Source organism: Pelophylax lessonae (assembly GCF_965119305.1).
Source record: "Pelophylax lessonae genome assembly, chromosome: 1".
Lineage (NCBI taxonomy): Eukaryota > Metazoa > Chordata > Amphibia > Anura > Ranidae > Pelophylax > Pelophylax lessonae.
The window spans coordinates 219,993,376-220,012,465 of NC_138768.1; the positions used below are offsets into that span (position 1 = coordinate 219,993,376).

General features: G+C 38.5%; 1 protein-coding gene across 2 annotated transcripts in view; it reads right to left on the reverse strand.

Moving 5' to 3' along the window:
- WSCD2 (WSC domain containing 2) overlaps nt 1–19,090 on the reverse strand; it is a 465,279-nt gene that overhangs the window by 102,655 nt on the left and 343,534 nt on the right. For both annotated transcript variants that reach the window (XM_082264348.1, XM_082264347.1), the window contains exon 5: nt 11,823–11,944. In XM_082264348.1, the coding sequence (XP_082120474.1) occupies nt 11,823–11,944 (122 nt within the window). The remainder of the gene's footprint in view (nt 1–11,822; nt 11,945–19,090) is intronic.

The window sequence follows — 19,090 nt, forward strand, 5'->3', positions numbered from 1 at the left end:
GAAAGAAAAACACAAAAAAGCAAACCAAAGCTTTCTGGCAAGTCACATCAGTTCTATGTTCACAGATAAAGTAATGAAGGTTTCAAAGAAAAATAACACTGTATCTACTGTGAAGCATGGAATAGGCTTGATTATGTTTTGGGGCTGTTTTACTGCATGGGGTGCCCTAAGTCTTTGCAGGGCACAATGTCTCAGTCAAAAGTCATGGCGGGTTCTCCAACAGTATAATCATCCAAAAACATACAGACAAAAGCATCCAAGAATGTCAAGAACAAAACTTTGGATTAATATGAAGAGGCCTTTTATGAACCCTGATCTTAATCCTATCAAACTATGTAAAGATCTGAACATGCAGTCTGGGAAAGGCACCCTTTTAATTTCAAATACCAAGGTCAGTTTGCTTAAGAAGATCCTGCCAAACGACACAGTTAGCACTGGACACTCGTAGCACATTCCCCTATATCTGTTGGTGTAAGCACTAGGTCAAAGCCACATCACCCACTTTTTTTTTGTTGCAAATTTGTGTGTCTCAGCAGCAGTCAGCTTCTATCCCACCTACTGCCCCTCAGACCTGTAGCACAGAGCTAATGAAAGTGCCCCGAAATGCCTTCTTGGCTCTGTGCTACATTTGATACTCTTCTTGCCTACTCCCAGTGCAAATCCTAACCATTTAGTGCCGAGTAAATGCAGTCACTGGCCACAGGAAGGAATGTACTGCCACCTCACCTGCACAACTCTACCTACAATTTAATTCCATGAACCGTGACAGGTATATTTTCTTTACACACAGAAACAGGCTCCAGGCAGGCAGTAGTAGAGGCAGCTGCAGTAAGAAGACTGAGAAGTTTATGGGCTTATGGTGCATAAGTAGTGGCAAAACTGACTTTAACAAGACATGTGGAAACTGGGGTACATGGGGATGAAGGTTGGCGTGTTAGTGTGTGTGTTACTCCACGTGATATTGTGTGTGTTACTCCGTATGTTAGAATGGGTATTGTTGGGATCCGACCTATATCACAGAGCTGAGTGAAGTTCTGCAAACTCTTTCCTTTCTCTGTGCAACAGGTATGATGGGTGGGCCTACAGCTTCCTGAAGTACGCAAATTAAAGAAAAAAAAATAAAAATAGGTAGGTTGTGGTGTCAGGACCTGGGGCATTCATCAACAGATGCAAGGCAGTTCCAAGATGGAAAACTGTCAGAGAAGAGCAAATTTGTGCTGGGTGATATTTTACTTTATTATGTTTTCCTGGGGGGGTATTGGATTAGGGAGCTGGGGGTTTCTGCTCCGAATCAATGCACCCTGTGTTTTATATTTTCCTGACCCTGCACTCTCTATTATGCACTCCTGGCCCCCTGCACTTTATATGTTACATACTTCTGACTTCTGATACTTCTGCACTGTGCTTTAATACCCCTGAGTCTTGTAATACTGACACCTTAACTCTGGGCATTACTTACTCCTTACTCACTTTGTGTGTTTTATACTCCTGGCTCCTGCCTTCTGTGCCTTACATATTCCTGTCCCCTGTGCTTTGGGCGCTTTTGCACTTCTGATGAAGAAAAAGGTGGCGGCACTTCCAGCATAAAATAATTATTTTTATTGAAAATCCATTAAAAACCAGAACATGACAACATACAGCCAGCTCAAAATTTCAACAGAACATTTGAACTGGCTGCATGTCATGTCATGTCTGTGTTTTAATAGATTTTAAATAAAATATTTATTTTATGCTGGAAGTGCCGCCATCTTTTTATTCATCAGTTTACATTTTTTGGCTCTGGACCAAGGCTGGCACCTAATTTGCTTCATAGCAGTGGAGACCTTTACCTGGAGCGATACAACACCTCTGTTTTACTTGCTTTTGCACTTCTGTCCTGTGCATTTTGCAGTCCTTTCTCCTAAGCTCAGTGCATTACATACTTCCGGCACCTGTGCCGTGTGTTAAAAACACCTGATGCAGTCTAATTAAAATTACATTTATTCTAACTAATTTAAAGTGGTTGTAAAGACCAACGGTTGTTCTACCACATAGAATAGAGGAGAGGAGAGTGCCGGCGGGGGACACCAGATGAGGTTTGGGGCCACTCTGTGCAAAACCTTTTCACAGAGCAGGTAAGTAGATCATGTTTTTTTATTTTATTTTCCTTTTTTTTAAAAAAAAAAAAAGTCATAAATCTTACACTTACAAATGGTTATGGTTCATATAGAAGTGCCAACAATATACAGTATCTTGACCTTCATGAAAATGAGATGCAATAAGTACAGAAAAATAGAAAAACGTTTTCCAAGTTGTAATGCTAAAGGCAGATACATATAACTAGTGATGAATGAATAAGTATGTCTGTTATTTTAGGTATGAAGTTCTCAGAAAAGGTGTTAGTTATATCCATATTCTGTCTAAATTCTTCACAGTGTTGAGCAACTGTAATGGAATTGTAAAAATTGAGAGAACAGCATACGTAAAAGAATTTTAAAAACCATGTGCTGAGTTTTATAGGTCTGTGGAATTATTGCTTGTGGCACAGTAAAAAAGGATTTTATATAAAGCAAATAGGCTTAGGTTTTATTGAACCATACCACTTTAAGACTCTTTGCTGCATCAGTGCTCAATCAGGGTGCCCAAGAATTCTTCACAATCCTAGTAGTGCCCCAAAATACAAAACCACAATGCCTAGCATTCTAAACCATGCTAGGATTTCATTAAAGAAAGCCAATGTTAGCCTGCAAGGTTAAACACACAAGCTGTATAGAGGTAGGGGGATTCAACATTGGAGCTTTAAGTTGATAGGATGCCATAGGGTTGGTTTCCTAAAGTAGTAAACAATACTTAGTTTGCATAGTAAATGTTTACCTAACTTACTGCATAATAAATGTTTTCCTAGCTTACTGCATAAAGTTAAAACTGTGTTCACTTTCAGCATTCAATCATGTACAGAGATTTCTTTAAAAATGGGTTTTTTATTACACGTGATTAGATTTTTGAGGCTAAACACAGCTTCAGCTTGTTTAATGATGTATTGTTTATATTGCCAAGAATGAGCAATAATCTTATTGACATGGTCACATTTTGGCTATAATAATTGAAAAATTATAAAACTACATATAAAGAGCAAATATACAGACTGAATCATAAATACAGAACTTCAAAGCTGTGTCCAATTACATTAATATAGTAAAAGCAGACCATTTTAAAATCAGTCCAGCAAACTGTAAACTCAAATATGATAAAACATGTTAGACACCAATTTTTATTTGGCTGGAAATATTTAAAGTTTAGCCAGTAAAAGTATCAAGGTAGATGATTAGCTGTAACTCCCGTATCTCTGTCATATTTTACAAGAGTTATAAAAATGCATATTCAGTTTTATGTTCCCAATTCGGGAAACTCAATAGAATTTGAGTATGAAATTTGTAATCATGATAAAACTCTAAAGCTGAAATAAAAGAAATCAAAGCATTATATGCTGTATGTATATATTCAAACCTCTCAATCTTTTTTTTTTTTCTGTTAACTATTTTTTGCTGTATAATTTGTTGTAAGTCTGGGTAGCTAGAATGATTGCTGTTTGCCAGCCAGTCAGATTTAGTGCCATCAGTGAACCAATATAAATATATAGTATATTTTATTTTATCAGGAAGACAGATTAAATCCTCCTCCACTTAGTAAAGTGACATCAAGGAGTGCTCAAAAGTGCATTACATGTAGATATTTACAGTCCTGTCTAACCAGAAAATAGACCAGAATTTATTTGTAGTGGGCAGGCTTTGCAATGGGTTTCATTGTACGTAAAGGACAATTATGACACAGTGTTAGTAGTAGCCACAAGACACAGTATTTTCTGAGGATCTAATATATCAACTTTTAAAACTGGTGGAAAAACACCCTCTTAATATTAAAGATTTATAGATGAGCTGGTAATAGAACCGGACACTAAAGGCTAATTGATTAGAAGAATGCTAATTCTATGCTGAACTAACGCAAGTTCTTTCTACCAAACTGTCTGCTTTTCATACTACTCTTTGTTCAAAGACTCCGAATTTACTAGTGTCAAATCATTTGTAACCTTTAGGCTTCTTTCACATGGGGCGGATCCGTCCGAGCAGTGTCCGCCTGCTCAGCAGGGGATCTCTCCGCTGAGCAGGCGGATGACCGGTCCTTTCCGCTCCGCTATGCAGAGAGGACAAGAACGGAGCCCACACTCCTCTATGGGGCAGTCAGATGGAAACGGACTGCATGTCCAATTTCATCTAATTGCCATCCAATCTAACCGGCTGGACAGATGGCGAATGTATCACCATAAGTCTGTTTTTCATCGAATTTTGTCGGGTCAGATGTCAGGCGGTTGTCAGCAAACACAGGTCCGCTAACATCCACCTCCCCCTAGAGGACATTGGGTGGCCTGATCAGGTTCACCTAATAAGAGGACAGGTGGAACTGATCGGTCCAATCATGTGAAAAAGGCCTAAGGCTTTGTTCACACTGGTGCGGCCGGGGGTCACAGCAGGGGGTCCAGTGTGTGTCCGTTCACCTTTTCAGGTGGGAATCCTGTCCAAATTTCAGCCTGAATTCAGACCTGAAATGGAGCCAAAGATGCACAGGACCTTTTTCTTATGTGGACTGCGGGTTCCCCGGAGCTTACTGGTTTTTCTGTCCCAAATATACCATATCAGGAAGTCTCAGAAGCTTTCTAATAAATACAGTCAGGGCTAAGGTAAGGCCTTGTTCTCAAAATCCTAGGAAACTTATTTTTCTGCATGTACATTTTGAGAACAAGGCCTTACCTTAGTCCTTACTGTATTTCTTAGAAAGCTTCCGAGACTTCCTGATACAGTATATTTGGGACAGAGAAACCAGTAAGACACAGGAAGAAGTTTATCAGGTGACCTCATAAGCACACACATCCTGCACTGGCCTCAAATTCAAATCCTTCACCCATTAACTATGTTTGCACAGCATCCCCGGCATCTCTCCAAGCATGTGTTTGCCCGGCTTCCCCAGCATCCCTCCAGACAGGCCTAGGCCACATGTCAAACTCCCTGGAGCAGCATGCAGCCCACTGATTGGACACCCCTGATGTGGTGCAAGAGCCCTCCTGGTTTGACAAATCTAAAGGAAATTGTACATTCCGATTGTATAGGGTATGGACACTTTTATACATATACATGCACATAGGAGGGAGTGGATGGAGACACTCAGCTGTCAGGTCTCATTCACATCAGTGTACATGTTCTTTTGGGTGGTATTGTGGAGCTTTTCTGCTCATCGCGCACAGGGAAAGCAATTCACTTGAATTGACCTCCCTACACATACCAGGCACTCCAAAGACGCTTCAGAACTCTTTTAAATGGAGCGTGGTGCATTTTTTTACCTTGCTTTTTGGTACATTTGCAGCAGGTTTATAGCGCAACAAAACACATAGAAAACATGTGCCTGCTAACCACACTTGGGGTGCCATTAACATTTGCAGCACATTTCTGAAACACGCAACAAAGCATGCATTTTTTGTTCAGAAACACGCAGATCTGAATGGAGCCTCATTGTTCTTGTGCAAGCACACCAATTTTACCTTCTGCACCAAATTACACCTAACATAAAGGAAGTGCACATTTTCTAGCTTTCCCGTAACATGCATAACGCAGCCCATTGACTTCAATGCTGCTCTACAGCCAGCAAAGTAGCTCATGGGACACGATGGCGTGTTGCACTTTGCATGTTTTTTATTGTGCGTCTTACTGCATTTGATGCTCATTTTTTTAATGCGGCTAAATGCAGGTTTCCTTTCACATTTGGGGTGCCATTAACAATGGCTCTGAAAGTGTGAGTAGTTAATTTTAGGCGTATAAAGGTGGTCATAAACTATACAATCTCCTTTAGATCAACCATCAACTATGTAATGCAAGGGCCTGTCTGACTGAATACAGAGTGATTAATTTGATAGTGTGTCCTCCTATTATATAATTTTGGTAAATGTAAAGGAGATTGTACAATCAGATTGCATAGTGTATGGCCACCTATATACTCTTAAAATTACATGGTTGTGCTTTCAGTACCATTAATTGTGAACACCACATCAAACACAGAGGCTGACACAGATTTTGCCCGATGAAAAAACAGGTGACATACGCAGCAAAACGCACAGTAAAAAATGTGCAACTCATACCACGTCAAAATGTACAATGAGCTACTTTTCCACGTGTAGCGCAGCCCATTGAAATCAACAGACTGGCCTGTGTGCGTATCACTGGAAAAACAAGCCAAAAAATATGGACTCCCACTATGCTAGGTATGAACGGGGCCTGAAAGTGAAATTGATGTGTTTATACAAGAACAATGCGGCTCCATGGCAAACTGCACAGAAAATACATGCTTTGCTGTGCGCTTCAAAAACGTGCTGCAAACGCACCAAAAAGCACAGTAAAAAACGCACCGCGCTCCACTCAAAAAAAAAAATTCTGGAGCTTCTTTGGGGCAATTGTTGTGCATGGGCCGTCCATTCAAGTGAATTAGCTGCCCTGAGGGGGATGAGCGAACACATTCCAAAACGCCCAAATGGAAAGCAACACGTGTGCGGTAATATTAGTTTGTGGAGATGTGAACAGGGCCCAACAGCTGAATGTCTCCATCCACTCCAATGTATTTTTATAAATGATGACCATACATTATGCAATCTGATTGTACAATTTCCATACCAGAACCATGGAATAGATGACCCACCTGAGCAATCCATTCAATTTGTGTCAAATCAGGCAGGCCCACGCACTACATAGCTGATGGTAGAGCTAAAAGAGTTTGTACAAATTGTAATGTGTAAGGTCACCTTAGGTGAAGAAGCAGGTGGTTGTATAGTAATCAGGAAGGTTTAATCCAGATTAGTAATCTACGCCCTATTACACCCTTTTCTGTGATGCAAAAACACAGAGAATGATGGAAAATTACCTACAGGAAGTGATGCAAGCACAAATGTTTTAAAACAGAAAGTGATTACAAAACAATTACAAGTAAATAAGCCACCCCGTAGGGCAGGGGCCTTCAAACTATGGCCCTCCAGTTGTTCAGAAACTACAATTCCCATCATGCCTAGTCATGTCTGTGAATGGCAGAGTTTTACAATGCCTCATGGGTTGTGTAGTTCCACAACAGCTGGAGGGCCGTCGTTTGAGGATCCCTGCCGTAGGGGTTTGTCCCATGTATACTACACTATGAGAAATAATAGCATACGGGAAAGGCAATATAAGTGTTTATGTTGCAACTCCAAAAAAAAAAAAAAAGATTTTTTATTTGTGTATTTTTTTTTTTTTTTTTTATTAGAGCAGTAAGAATAACCTGTCAAGTATATAAAAATAAATCTACAGCTGAATCTGATGACTAGAAATGTTTGGGTAACTAAAAATTTAAAAAGTTTTTTATAGTTCCAAACATGGTAATGAAAGAAAGAAAATATATACAAAACACTCTACATGCTTTAATCATAACATACCTCTTTAATGTGGTATGGAATAATTTTTCATTAAAGTGGTTCTAAAGGCAGCATTTGATGCATCAAGGTAAAAAATCTTCTGGGTGCAGCCCCCCCCCCCAATACGGTATACTTACCTGAGCCTTATCTCGATCAAGCGATGTGCAGGAGAGCAGTGGCTCTCCTGGGTCTCTTTCCTCTTTGGTGTACATAGCAGTGGAAGCCATTGGTTTCTGCTGCTGTGAATCACAGTCAGTGAGCCAATGAGGAGAGAGCGGGGGTTGGGCCGAGCCTGTGTATGAAAGGACACATTTGAGTGCCCTCATAGCAAGAGGCTTGCTATTGGGGGCACTCGGCAGGGGAGGAAGAGCCAGGAATGTCATCGGGGGACCCAAAAAGACAAGGATCTTGGCTGCTCTGTGAAAAAACATTGCACAAAGCAGGCAAGTAGAACAAGTTTTAAACAATGAGCTGGGCTCAAAAAATGTGATACAAATATAAAAAACAATCTTCTTCCCTTCTTCCAAATGGGTTTTAATAGTCATTAAAAAAATAAACATTAATCAAATAAAGTATCCAGAAGTCCAAATAAATCAATAAAAAGACCATGTGATATAGAAAAGTCCTCTAACTTTTAGAACAAATTTGGGGAAAAAAATCTAATTTGTTTCACATTTTTGAGTGCAATTCATTGTTTAAAATAGGTACAATCTCTATGTCAAATATCTTATAGTAGAGATGCAGCTTTTTAATTATTTATGTATTTTTAGTTTTATTTCATTTTTATTTTTCACACACAAATGCAGTTTTCTGGTTTGTTCTGACGGGAAGTATAACAGGTTTGTTATTTTTTTTCACTTTAAAGTGGTTCTAAAAAGCAGAAGGTTTTTTAATTTTATTGCATTCTATGGCTCAGGTGCCCCCATAGCAAGCTGCTTGCTGTGGGGGCAGTAAGCAGGGAGGAGGGGCCAGGAGCACCGGTGAGGGACCCAAAAAAAGGAGGATATGGGCGGCTCTGTGCAAAAGCACTACACAGAGCAGGTAAGTACAACATGTTTGTTGTTTTAAACAAAAAATGCATCAATTATTTTTATTTTTTATTGCAATCCCAAAACCTATAAAAAGTTATATGTCATTCCCATAATTCAGAAATGGGATGACTATAGCTACACTGATTTCCAGTTTCAGAAGTCATTAATTTGGATCAGCTTAATAATATTTCTCTACAACATTTTGCATAGGATTGAAATAAGCTTAGCAGCGAAAGTAGACAAATGAAGATCAGTGAAGAGTTTCCATGTGTTCTTTAAGTGCCGAGTTCCATCATGTTTATCAAATGAGAAATTCATAATGATACATCTCCTCTATTATCTATAGCAAATTTATCAACAGTGAATATAATGCAAGAGAACAGTCCTCTGCAGCAAATTGATGGACTGCATATATAATATCAATTACTATGAAAATCATCACTTTATGTTTTGAGCTTGAAAATGTATTTTGGTAGGTAAAAACAAACAAAAAAAAAAAAAAACTCTAAATATTAAGCAAGTGTGAGATGTGGAAATGAACATTCAACTAATGAACGAAGACATTTGAAGAAAATCCTATTTACACTTCTGTGTTTGGCCTTACCAGTTTATTCTTGGCATTAAATCCATGTACCTGTCTTAACAGCTTTAAAAATAAGTCCTTTACAGTGATAGGTATCAAATTTACATTTTTTTTACAAGTATCATTCCTGACTCAGAAGGCACCTGCTTTTTCCACCCAGATGTTGTTCTAATAAAACACTGATTTCTGCCTTGTCCACCTACATTTTCCATTGGAACATCCTTTCGGATGTACCTAAAGGAAGATAAAAATGTCATGCAAGGATACTATTGCCCCTATTTGAATCACTTGTAAGGTGGCATCTTGAAAAATGTGTACAGTTTTGGGCACATTACTGTAAGATGGGCACATAAAAATTGTGCTCATCGAATCACTATCTTTTAAAAAATTTCAGGTCAATATAAAGGTTTTAGTAGATATATTTTGTATTCCAAGTACTGTGTAAAGGACAAGGGGGTATCAAATGCAAAAGAAAGCAATGAAGAATTAAGAATTGTTATAGGAAGCAGTTACTCGTGCTAAGAGGGGTTAAATTGTAGAATAGCCTACTTCAGAAGAAGCAATGGCAAAATCAAAAATGGAATTAAAAATGTTCAATTATTGTAGCACTCTGCCCTACGCTGGCAAAATTTAGTTTTTGGCTCCATTGCAGCCAGCTGAGCAGCAATTTATTTTCTAAGTCTTATAAAATCTTCCCAAGCCCTGTGGTCAATTGCTGCAGCTGGCCTCTGGAGGATGCTTCCACAACTAGGGTAGGAGGATCAATCTTTGGGCTATTCATATCTGACCTCAGCTTGGAGCCTGGACTTAAATTTACTGGAGGACACTACCTTAGGGAGCTGGACTGGAGAAGGAGCCCTTTCACTATAAAATGTCATAGGGAAGCTGGATGGGGAGCTGTCTCTGGACATTGTGAGTAGGACCTTTTCCCTAGAGTTCCAGGTGAAGCTTGTGCTTTGATAGTTAGATGCCAGAGGTTGCTACAAGGACTTATGGCTGCTCTTATACAGTCTCAGACTAATCAGCTGTCCCCTTTACCCCCAGAAATACTTACTGCACTGCAATAGCACTACTGAGAATATGTTCTCTAATGCATGTGTTTTGGAGTGTCCTGCACCATCATCCCTCTACCCACCTATGTTAAAGTTCTTCAGAAATCTTTAAAAAGATACCCGTAGACTGAACCTGAATGTTGTTGGTATGCTCTGGAACTGATTTCTGGACTAGCAGTCTCTTAATAGGTAAGGGAGATCTGTGTATTTCTAGCAGCCCCTCTGGGGATAAGTGCTGTGCTATTTTCTTCAAACTAACACTATAAAAATTATATTTTTTAAAGGCCAAGTTAACCTTTTCTAGAAAATAGGTTATGCAGTCAAAGGGCCCCAGTAGGTATAAAGAAACTGTACAGCTTTGTAAACATTCAATAATTTGATTGTCACACCTATAGGCCATTTGCCCAACCCTCCAAAAGTGTAGTCGAAAAAAATCCAGTTAGCAATCCCAACATCCTGCCTTGCCACTAGTTTTCAAAAACCATTGTGTTCACTTCTATAATGCGGGCAGTGAGCATCCAATGGTTTTCACATCCTATCCACAAGCCAGGATGTGGGGATTGCTAACTGGGAGTTTTTTTTTTTGGCCAGACTTCTGGTTGGCCCAATGAGCTTTAAGGATAAAATTATGTTTTTAGCGTTGACCTCAATGAACTTTTACATTTTTTCAACCTAAATATGTAAGAAATAAACCACTAATGCTCTTCAGAAAGCACCGCAGCTCTGCTAAACACAGAGAGGTCACTCAGTTTACCTTAATATGAGTTCTTATCTTCTACAACTAGATTTCACTAATTCTGGCACAGATTAACTGGGAATCTACTTTCTGAAATGTGTGTTCTCTCTCTCTCCTTCCAATATCAGCAATAAAATTTAAATGTTCAAGGTGTGCTGGAATCTGCTAGGTGGCTGTGATAACGCTCTTAGTAGTGAGACCTTCTTAAATCAGGCTTTCTGTATGTGTGAGATAAAAAGTAGCCTACAATTGTGTTTTTTGGGAAAGTTTCCCCTGCCTACAATTGTGTTTTTTTGGGAAAGTCTCCCCTGCCTACAATTGTGTTTTTTTGGGAAAGTTTCCCCTGCCTACAATTGTGTTTTTTTGGGAAAGTCTCCCCTGCCTACAATTGTGTTTTTTTGGGAAAGTTTCCCCTGCCTACAATTGTGTTTTTTGGGAAAGTCTCCCCCTGCCTACAATTGTGTTTTTTTTTGGGAAAGTTTCCCCTGCCTACAATTGTGTTTTTTTTGGGAAAGTCTCCCCTGCCTACAATTGTGTTTTTTGGGAAAGTCTCCCCTGCCTACAATTGTGTTTTTTTGGGAAAGTTTCCCCTGCCTACAATTGTGTTTTTTGGGAAAGTCTCCCCTGCCTACAATTGTGTTTTTTTGGAGAAAGTCTCCCCTGCCTACAATTGTGTTTTTTGGGAAAGTCTCCCCTGCCTACAATTGTGTTTTTTTGGGGAAAGTCTCCCCTGCCTACAATTGTGTTTTTTGGGAAAGTCTCCCCTGCCTACAATTACGTTTTTGGGAAAGCCTCCCCTGCATTAACACCTACATCATGATGTCAGCTTACCACCAAATATTTTCCATTTCTAGTTCTCCTACAAAACTTAGACTCTCACACCACGTATAAATGTGTTAATCTTATTCCTAGTAAATAATAGTTGAAAAGAAAAACTACATAAAGAGATTACCAGACTTACCTTCTCTGTGCATCGATCCACACATTTATCCACAGACATATTCAACATAACGAGGCTAACTGGGAGTGCTAAAGATATATTGTCCGGTCGGCGGAAACACCCACGAAAAATCGCGCTGCCATCTGCATGCAGATATAACAAAAGAGTTAGAAGCTTAGCAAAAATAATTAAATTATGACAATTTGCCAAAGAATTACAAATCGTAGATGTCAACAATGAATTTATAGGTTGTCCAAGCACAGAAAATCCACCTAATTCTAAAGCCAGATCTGCAAACATTTGCAAGCAGCACCATTCATGCATTTGATTTAATTCGTTTGTGCCCCCTAAAATATTATAGTACTGTATATTAATGTCAATACAGATAAGTGCACTGATTTTTCTATAATAGGCAAATGTTCCCACAGTTCATTCAAACCTTTTGAATACATGTCAAGCTGTGCAACCTACAGAAAACCACACATTTCACAAATCCGTCTTCCCTGCATTAATTGCATGATTCTCTATAAATCAGACAAACAATTACACACAAATTCATTACAGTCGGATTATTTAGATTTTTCTGGAAACTTTGTACAATCAGATTATGACATGCTTGGCCCCTTTTTACACCAACTGTGTTGCAAACTGTGAGCAGATTTGTCCATCTCTAGTTAAAGTATGTAAACCCAAAAATCTCATAAGCTTTAACCACTTCCAGACCGCCCACCGCATATATACTGCAGCAGGGCAGCCCGGCTGCACAAAATCACGTACATGTACAGGATTCTGTGCAAGGGTCTTTGGGGGGGGCACGCGCAGCTCCTGCTGTGATTGGACACAGCGGGAGCCAATCAGTGGGTCTTGCGGCTGCAATGGCTGCCGCAACCCACTGATCATTTGGCGGAATGACAGAATGGCGGTCTGCCTATATAAACAAGGCAGACCACTGTTCTGTCACAGAGGAAGAGAAAAATCTTGTGTTTCAGCTAAGCTAAGCTGAAACACAGATCTCTCTTTTCCTCTAGTAAATCTAGTCCCCCTAAAGTTAGAAAGCACTCCATAGGAGCACACTTAACCCCTTGATTATTCCAAGTGTTAACCCCTTCCCTGCCAGTGTCATTTATACAGTAATCATGCATATTTTTAACACTGATCACTGTATTGGTGTCACTGGTCCCCAAAAAGTGTGATTCAGTGTCAGATTTGTCCGCAGCAATCCAGCTAAAAATTGCTGATCGCCGCCATTACTAGTAAAAACAAAAAAAAAAACAAAAAAAAAGTCCACAAATGTATCCCATAGTTTGTAGACAATATAACATTTGCACAAACCTATCAATATACTCTTATTAGGATTTTTTTCTACCAAAAATATGTAGCTGAATACATATTGATCTAAATTGATAAAAAAAAATAGTTTTACATTTTTTTTTATTGGGAATGTTTTATAGCAGAAAGTAAAAAATGTTTTTTTTTTCAAAATTGTGTTTTTTTTTTTTATATAGCGCAAAAATAAAAACCGCAGAGGTGATCAAATACCACCAAAAGGAAGCTATATTTGTGGGGAAAAAAGATATCAATTTTATTTGGGTACAGAGTCACACGACCATGCAATTATTCATTAAACATCGCAGTGCAGTATGGCCTGGTCATTAAGGGGAGTAAAACCTTCCAGAGCTGAAGTGGTTAATGTGGCAGTAAGGCGGACTGAAATATGAACAAACCATATCCCTCTATTGTGGGTACAGGTTTCAATCCAGAGCAATAAGTGTCATCACTGTCTGCTGACTCCTTCTGCTATCTGCACGAGTCACTTCTGACAAGTTTTCTGACACCAATAAATACAAACTGTATGGATGAATGTGCATCGCACAGACATCGCATGTAATCTGCACAGCAATGCGGTGCAAATCACATGTGAGGTCGCTGTTTGAAATAGTGTGAACCCAGGCCAAGGGTTGACAACCATTTTAAACAAGTTTAAAATTACCGATCGATCGCCGCCGGCCTTCTGCGCTCTTTGGCTAGAATGTCAGAAGAGCCGCCTCCTTATGTAAACAAAGTAGGCAGCTTTTCTGTCAGAGAGGCAGGGAAAGATCATTTGATTCAGCTAAGATGAATCACCGATCTCTCTGTGCCTCTGTCCAACCCATCCCCCTACACAGTTAGCAAGCATAAGGGAAGACATTTAACTCCTTGATCACCCCCAGTGTTAACCCTTTCCCTGCCAGTGTCATTTATACAGTAACAGTGCATATTATTTAGCACTGATTACTGTATTGTCACTGGTCCCCAAAAAGTCTCAACAATGTCAGTTAGGGGTCTGATCTGTCTGCCCCAATGTGAAAATGTCCCCATAAAAATCGCTGATCGCCGCCATTACTAATAAAAAAAAAAAAAAACAAGTCCACAAATCCATCCTGTAGTTTGTAAACGCTATAACTTTTGTGCAAACCAATTAATATACGCTTTTTGGGATTTTTTTTACCAAAAATATGTAGCAGAATACAAATTGGCCTAAACTGATAAAAAAATGTGATTTTTAAAATCTTTTTATTGGGAAGGTTTTAGAGCAGAAAGTAGAAAATATTGGTGTTTTTTTCAAAATTGATGCCCTTATTTTGTTTATAGCGCAAAAACAAATAATCGTAGAGGCGATCAAATACCACCAAAAGAAAGCTCTATTTGTGGGGAAAAAAAAGAACAATTGTATTTGTGTACAGTGTCGCACGACTGGGCAAGTGTCAGGTAAAGCAACTCAGTGCCGAATTGCAAAAAATGGCCTGGTCATTAAAAGGGGTAAAACCTTCAAGAGCTGAAGTGATTAAAATGTTGAAATTTGTAGCTTTTTAAAAAAAAAAAAAATTAAAATCCTGTCACGATGGTCCTTGTTCAAGTATTTATTGGGCGACTATGCTTTATCTCTGTCTCCCAACTGTACTAGTGCATGGTTGCCCTGTCACATGATCTTTTGATGAAGACTACAAGTGGCTAAACACATGGTTCATTGTTGTGACCATCAGAAAACCTGCTGTCAGGACATGGATCATCTGCTGGTGTCACTGTGGTTCTCTGGGTGGAGAGTTAAAATTCCAGTGTCCTCCAGTGGGTGTCTCCTAGCTTCAACCAGGCTTTCACATGATGCTGGCTGCTGGGAGTATGTTTGATCCTTCCTTACTCTCTCACTCCAGCGTTTTGCCGCTGCCAGATTTTGTTTGCCTAGATTCTGCTCTTGCTTCCTGCCTGTACCCTGTATCCTGCTGCCTTGTACTTTCTCTCCCTTGTTCCTCACCCCAGTTTTGGTTCCCATTTCCCATCTGCTCCTCCAGCTTTCCCCTGCTTTTTGGTGTTCCCAGTTTGTATATATTGTATTTAGTTAGTTGTTAAGCTTCTTTTTGTTAGTCATTAGCCAGGTGTTCTGTCACTGGGTTTTTTTTGGTTCACTTAAATTTTCATACTTGCTGTGGGTTGGTGTTTTGAAGGATTTTGTTTCATTGTTAATAAATCTGACTTCAAGCATACACAGTCAAAGTTTCCTGAGTGTAGCAATGCAGGTCTGGCCATCTCTGCTGCTGATCCCTGACACCTGCCCTAAAAAATACCATGCAACCTATCATTTGGAGGATATGAGTTTAGAGGCTGCAGGAAATTAGCAGCACTAAGATATAATGGGGGATCAAAAAAAAGATGAAAACAAGTATTTTATTACAAAAACATAGGTAATTGTTAATGATACTTCATGCATTAGCAAACTACATTTCACCCATTAAGAATTTATATCTACTTTATTACAATAATAGTAAAAAAATAAAAAAAATGAAATAGAAACCACTTCACCATTTCCATATGAACGTAAATTCTTTTTTTTAACAAGTGAACTATAAAAGTACATTACAATTAAAGTCTGCAGTGCTCACATATGTTTCTTTGAAGCATATTTTTTTACTGATAATAGTTCTAGAAAATCAAGAAATATAGTAAAATATGACTTTTTTTTAATTCTATGTTGCTAAGAAATGTAAAATATTTTCCATGTTCTATAAACCTTGTTTTTCAAAGTGCGTAAATACTTCAGTATGTCTGATGATTATTTATGAGTTTAAAAATGATTGCCTCTTTCTGTGATTTCCTCTCAGATGCCTTTTTTGACTTTTGAGTGGCAGAAGTTGTTCAAAAGAAAAACTCTTGCTAAAAGCTGTGTAAAATGCAGAACAGATCCACATGAGCGGTTTGACTAATAATATTGTTTCAGATAGCTGTAGTTGACACTGAACCTCAATTCTTACTATGCTAAAATTATGGAGTCAGACCTCAGCTCTAAAGTCAATACTGTCTTTGGTCTATGGATGCAGGCTTATCACTTTGAACCCACTGATTGATAAAAAGGTAAAAAGAAGGATTGAAGTGATACTGAAACCCTCACATATCCCTATATCTCATAATACTTTATAAAAAATAAACAAAGCAAAAACATAAGAAGGTAAAAAGAAGGATTGAAGTGATACTTCATCCCTCACATATCCCTATATCTCATAATACTTCATACACAATTTATAGGTATAAACAAAGCAAAAACAAGAATAGCAAACACTAGCAAATTAGAAAATAACATTTTTTTTTTTTAAATATGAAAGTATCCAAAAGCAATGTTTTTGACAGCTCAATAGCCTTTCTTATAGCCTTTAAAAAAGTTTAAAACTTGATATTCAACTGTTTACAATTTAATGTACTAATTACTTTTTTTCTTTCAAATTCTAATCAATAAAATGTGTCATATGGCTAGGTTGTCCGAATGTATAGCATTACAATACAATATTTTATGATTTGGCATTCTAGCAAAAGGAAAAAATCCTCCTATTTAAGTAGTAGCTCTTAATCTGCAGTCCTATTTTCTCTACATCCTCTCAAAGTGCTGAATTTACAAAGCTTGTCTGGGAGTTATGTAAAAGTGGGACAGAAGGTTGAAATTACACTCTGTAGAGCTCAGTGAGGGGAGCTCTGAGAGCGGATTGGAAGGAAGGAAGGAAGGAAGGAAGCCCCCCCTTCCCCCTCCACACAGGAACAAAGCTGAGGCTGTCCCAATTTTTCTCTTGGGGTCAGGGAAGCTTGTCAGAAGTGACTTATGCTGATAGCAGGGGAATAAAGCAGCAGGCAAAAGTAACACTTAGCGCTCCTAATTGAGACAAATACACACTATTATTATTATTATTATACAGGATTTATATAGCGCCAACAGTTTGCGCAGCGCTTAACAAAATGAAGGCAGACATTACAGTTACACTACAATTTGGAACAAAAAAAAGCAGAGGGCCCTGCTCGTTAGAGCTTACAATCTAAAAGGGAGGGTCAATTGATACAAAAGGCAATAGCTGTGGGGGATGAGCTGATGGAGCAAGTGAAACAGCGTTATTAGTTAGTAGCCGGGTAGGCTTCTTTAAAGAGAAGGGTTTTGAGGGATCGTCTAAAGATGGATAGATTAGGGGACAGTCGGACAGATTGTACACTATAGAGGGATATGCTTTGTTCATATTTAATATCTGAGGTTAACAACCACTTTAAGTTTGCTTTTAAACTACATACAGGAATAGCATAAAATCTAATTTTATGCTTGTACTTTCCATTGCTGTAAGTATCTAAGCTATGAGAAACGTTTCTTAAATACAACATTGGCGCTATTGTAAATTACCCAAAGTAAGGCATAACTGTAAAAGTAGACTGTAAATTCTCACCTCTCCTGCTGCCCATGCCACTGAATAATTCTCCATTCAATAGACATGGTCCCCTAAATTTCATTGGAAAATTAGCACTTCCAGGAGTGTTGATCTCCTGATTCTCCTGCAGCTCCCACTGGTTCCACCTGCTCACCTCCATGTCATTATTGTTTCCTGTAGCTCACCAATTTGCATACTTGGTTTTGTGTCAGTAAACCAAAACCTTTTGTAACCACTAAATCAGCATCTGAGCCAAGCAGCTAGTAATTTATTAATGAGAGGTCAACAATGGAGGGGTACCTGTTCTCTCCAAAAAAGATTCCATATAGATTAATAGACTATAGGTTGCTTAAAGCCTATGTTTTTTGAGGTGGGGGGATACAGCATTAAATACATTAGGTATGTGCAATGCTGTGTATCCGATTGCCTGCTGCTTCTGTTAAAAATCATCCACAAAGTGTCTTTTGGCACTGTAAAGGTTAACATCAGAAGCTGCCGCTAAAAAAAAAAAAAAAAAAAAAAGTTGCACTGCTTGCCCGTCCCTTCTTTCTCATCTGCTGCGATTAACCTTCTCATCACCAGTAGACAGGCACTTAGGGAAAGAATGTGTGGCTTTAAAGAAAACAATGCAGGGATGATGTTTAGCAGAAGCAGCTGCCTGCAGGTGCTGCATCCCCTAAAAAAAAAAAAAGTAATATACTAAACTTTAGCAATGTCTTCTAATTCATTGCAACTTTTTAATTCAGAGACATTAAAACTTAAGATAGAGATGTTACTTGCTACAACTTTGATACTTGCCCTTAGCCTTCTATCCTCAGCATACCTTTTTTCTTTGGCTATACACCTTGCAATTTGAAAAGTAAAAAGTTCTACCCAACCAATCCATTTAATTTGAATCTAGTCGAGTGGACTGTCATACTACATAACTGTTGGCAAACCTTTAGAAAATGTAAGGTGTATGGTCAGCGTTGACCTTGAGGATTTTATCCCTAACACCAACAATATTGGTTGCTCATTATGGCACCTCGCTGCCATGTTCATTGTGGCCTACTGCTGTATCAGGTAATAGAATTATTTGATACTGAGAAAAATGAAATAACTTCCAGAAAACGTGAATCGGTGGGACGGTGTAATGATTGACATTTTAATTATTCAAATTCACTGATCCACTCTATTTAATCTTAAGAAAGTAGATCTACTGTATTATCTAACCAAGGTATGCACTTCATGATATTTAATTATACATGTTTAACATGCACAGGGAAGCTATCATTTTGCACAGGGTAAATTATTTAGCAAAAGAAGGAGTTTTTTTTTTCTGATTTATTATTTGTTTACATTTTTCGGGGGGTTCTTTTTGGGGCTAACCATATATCTAGAAAATATCATCAGATTTAAATGAAAAAAACATGAGGAATTTCTGGCAGAGTACATAAATTCTGCTTTTTGTTCATTAAAGTAAACTACAATTCCTGGGATCAATAGTGTCATCATTGTCATATAAAGGTTAAAGAAAAACAATATAGATAAATCAAGGGACTTTATTGGTATCACAAATAAATACATTCTAATTATCAC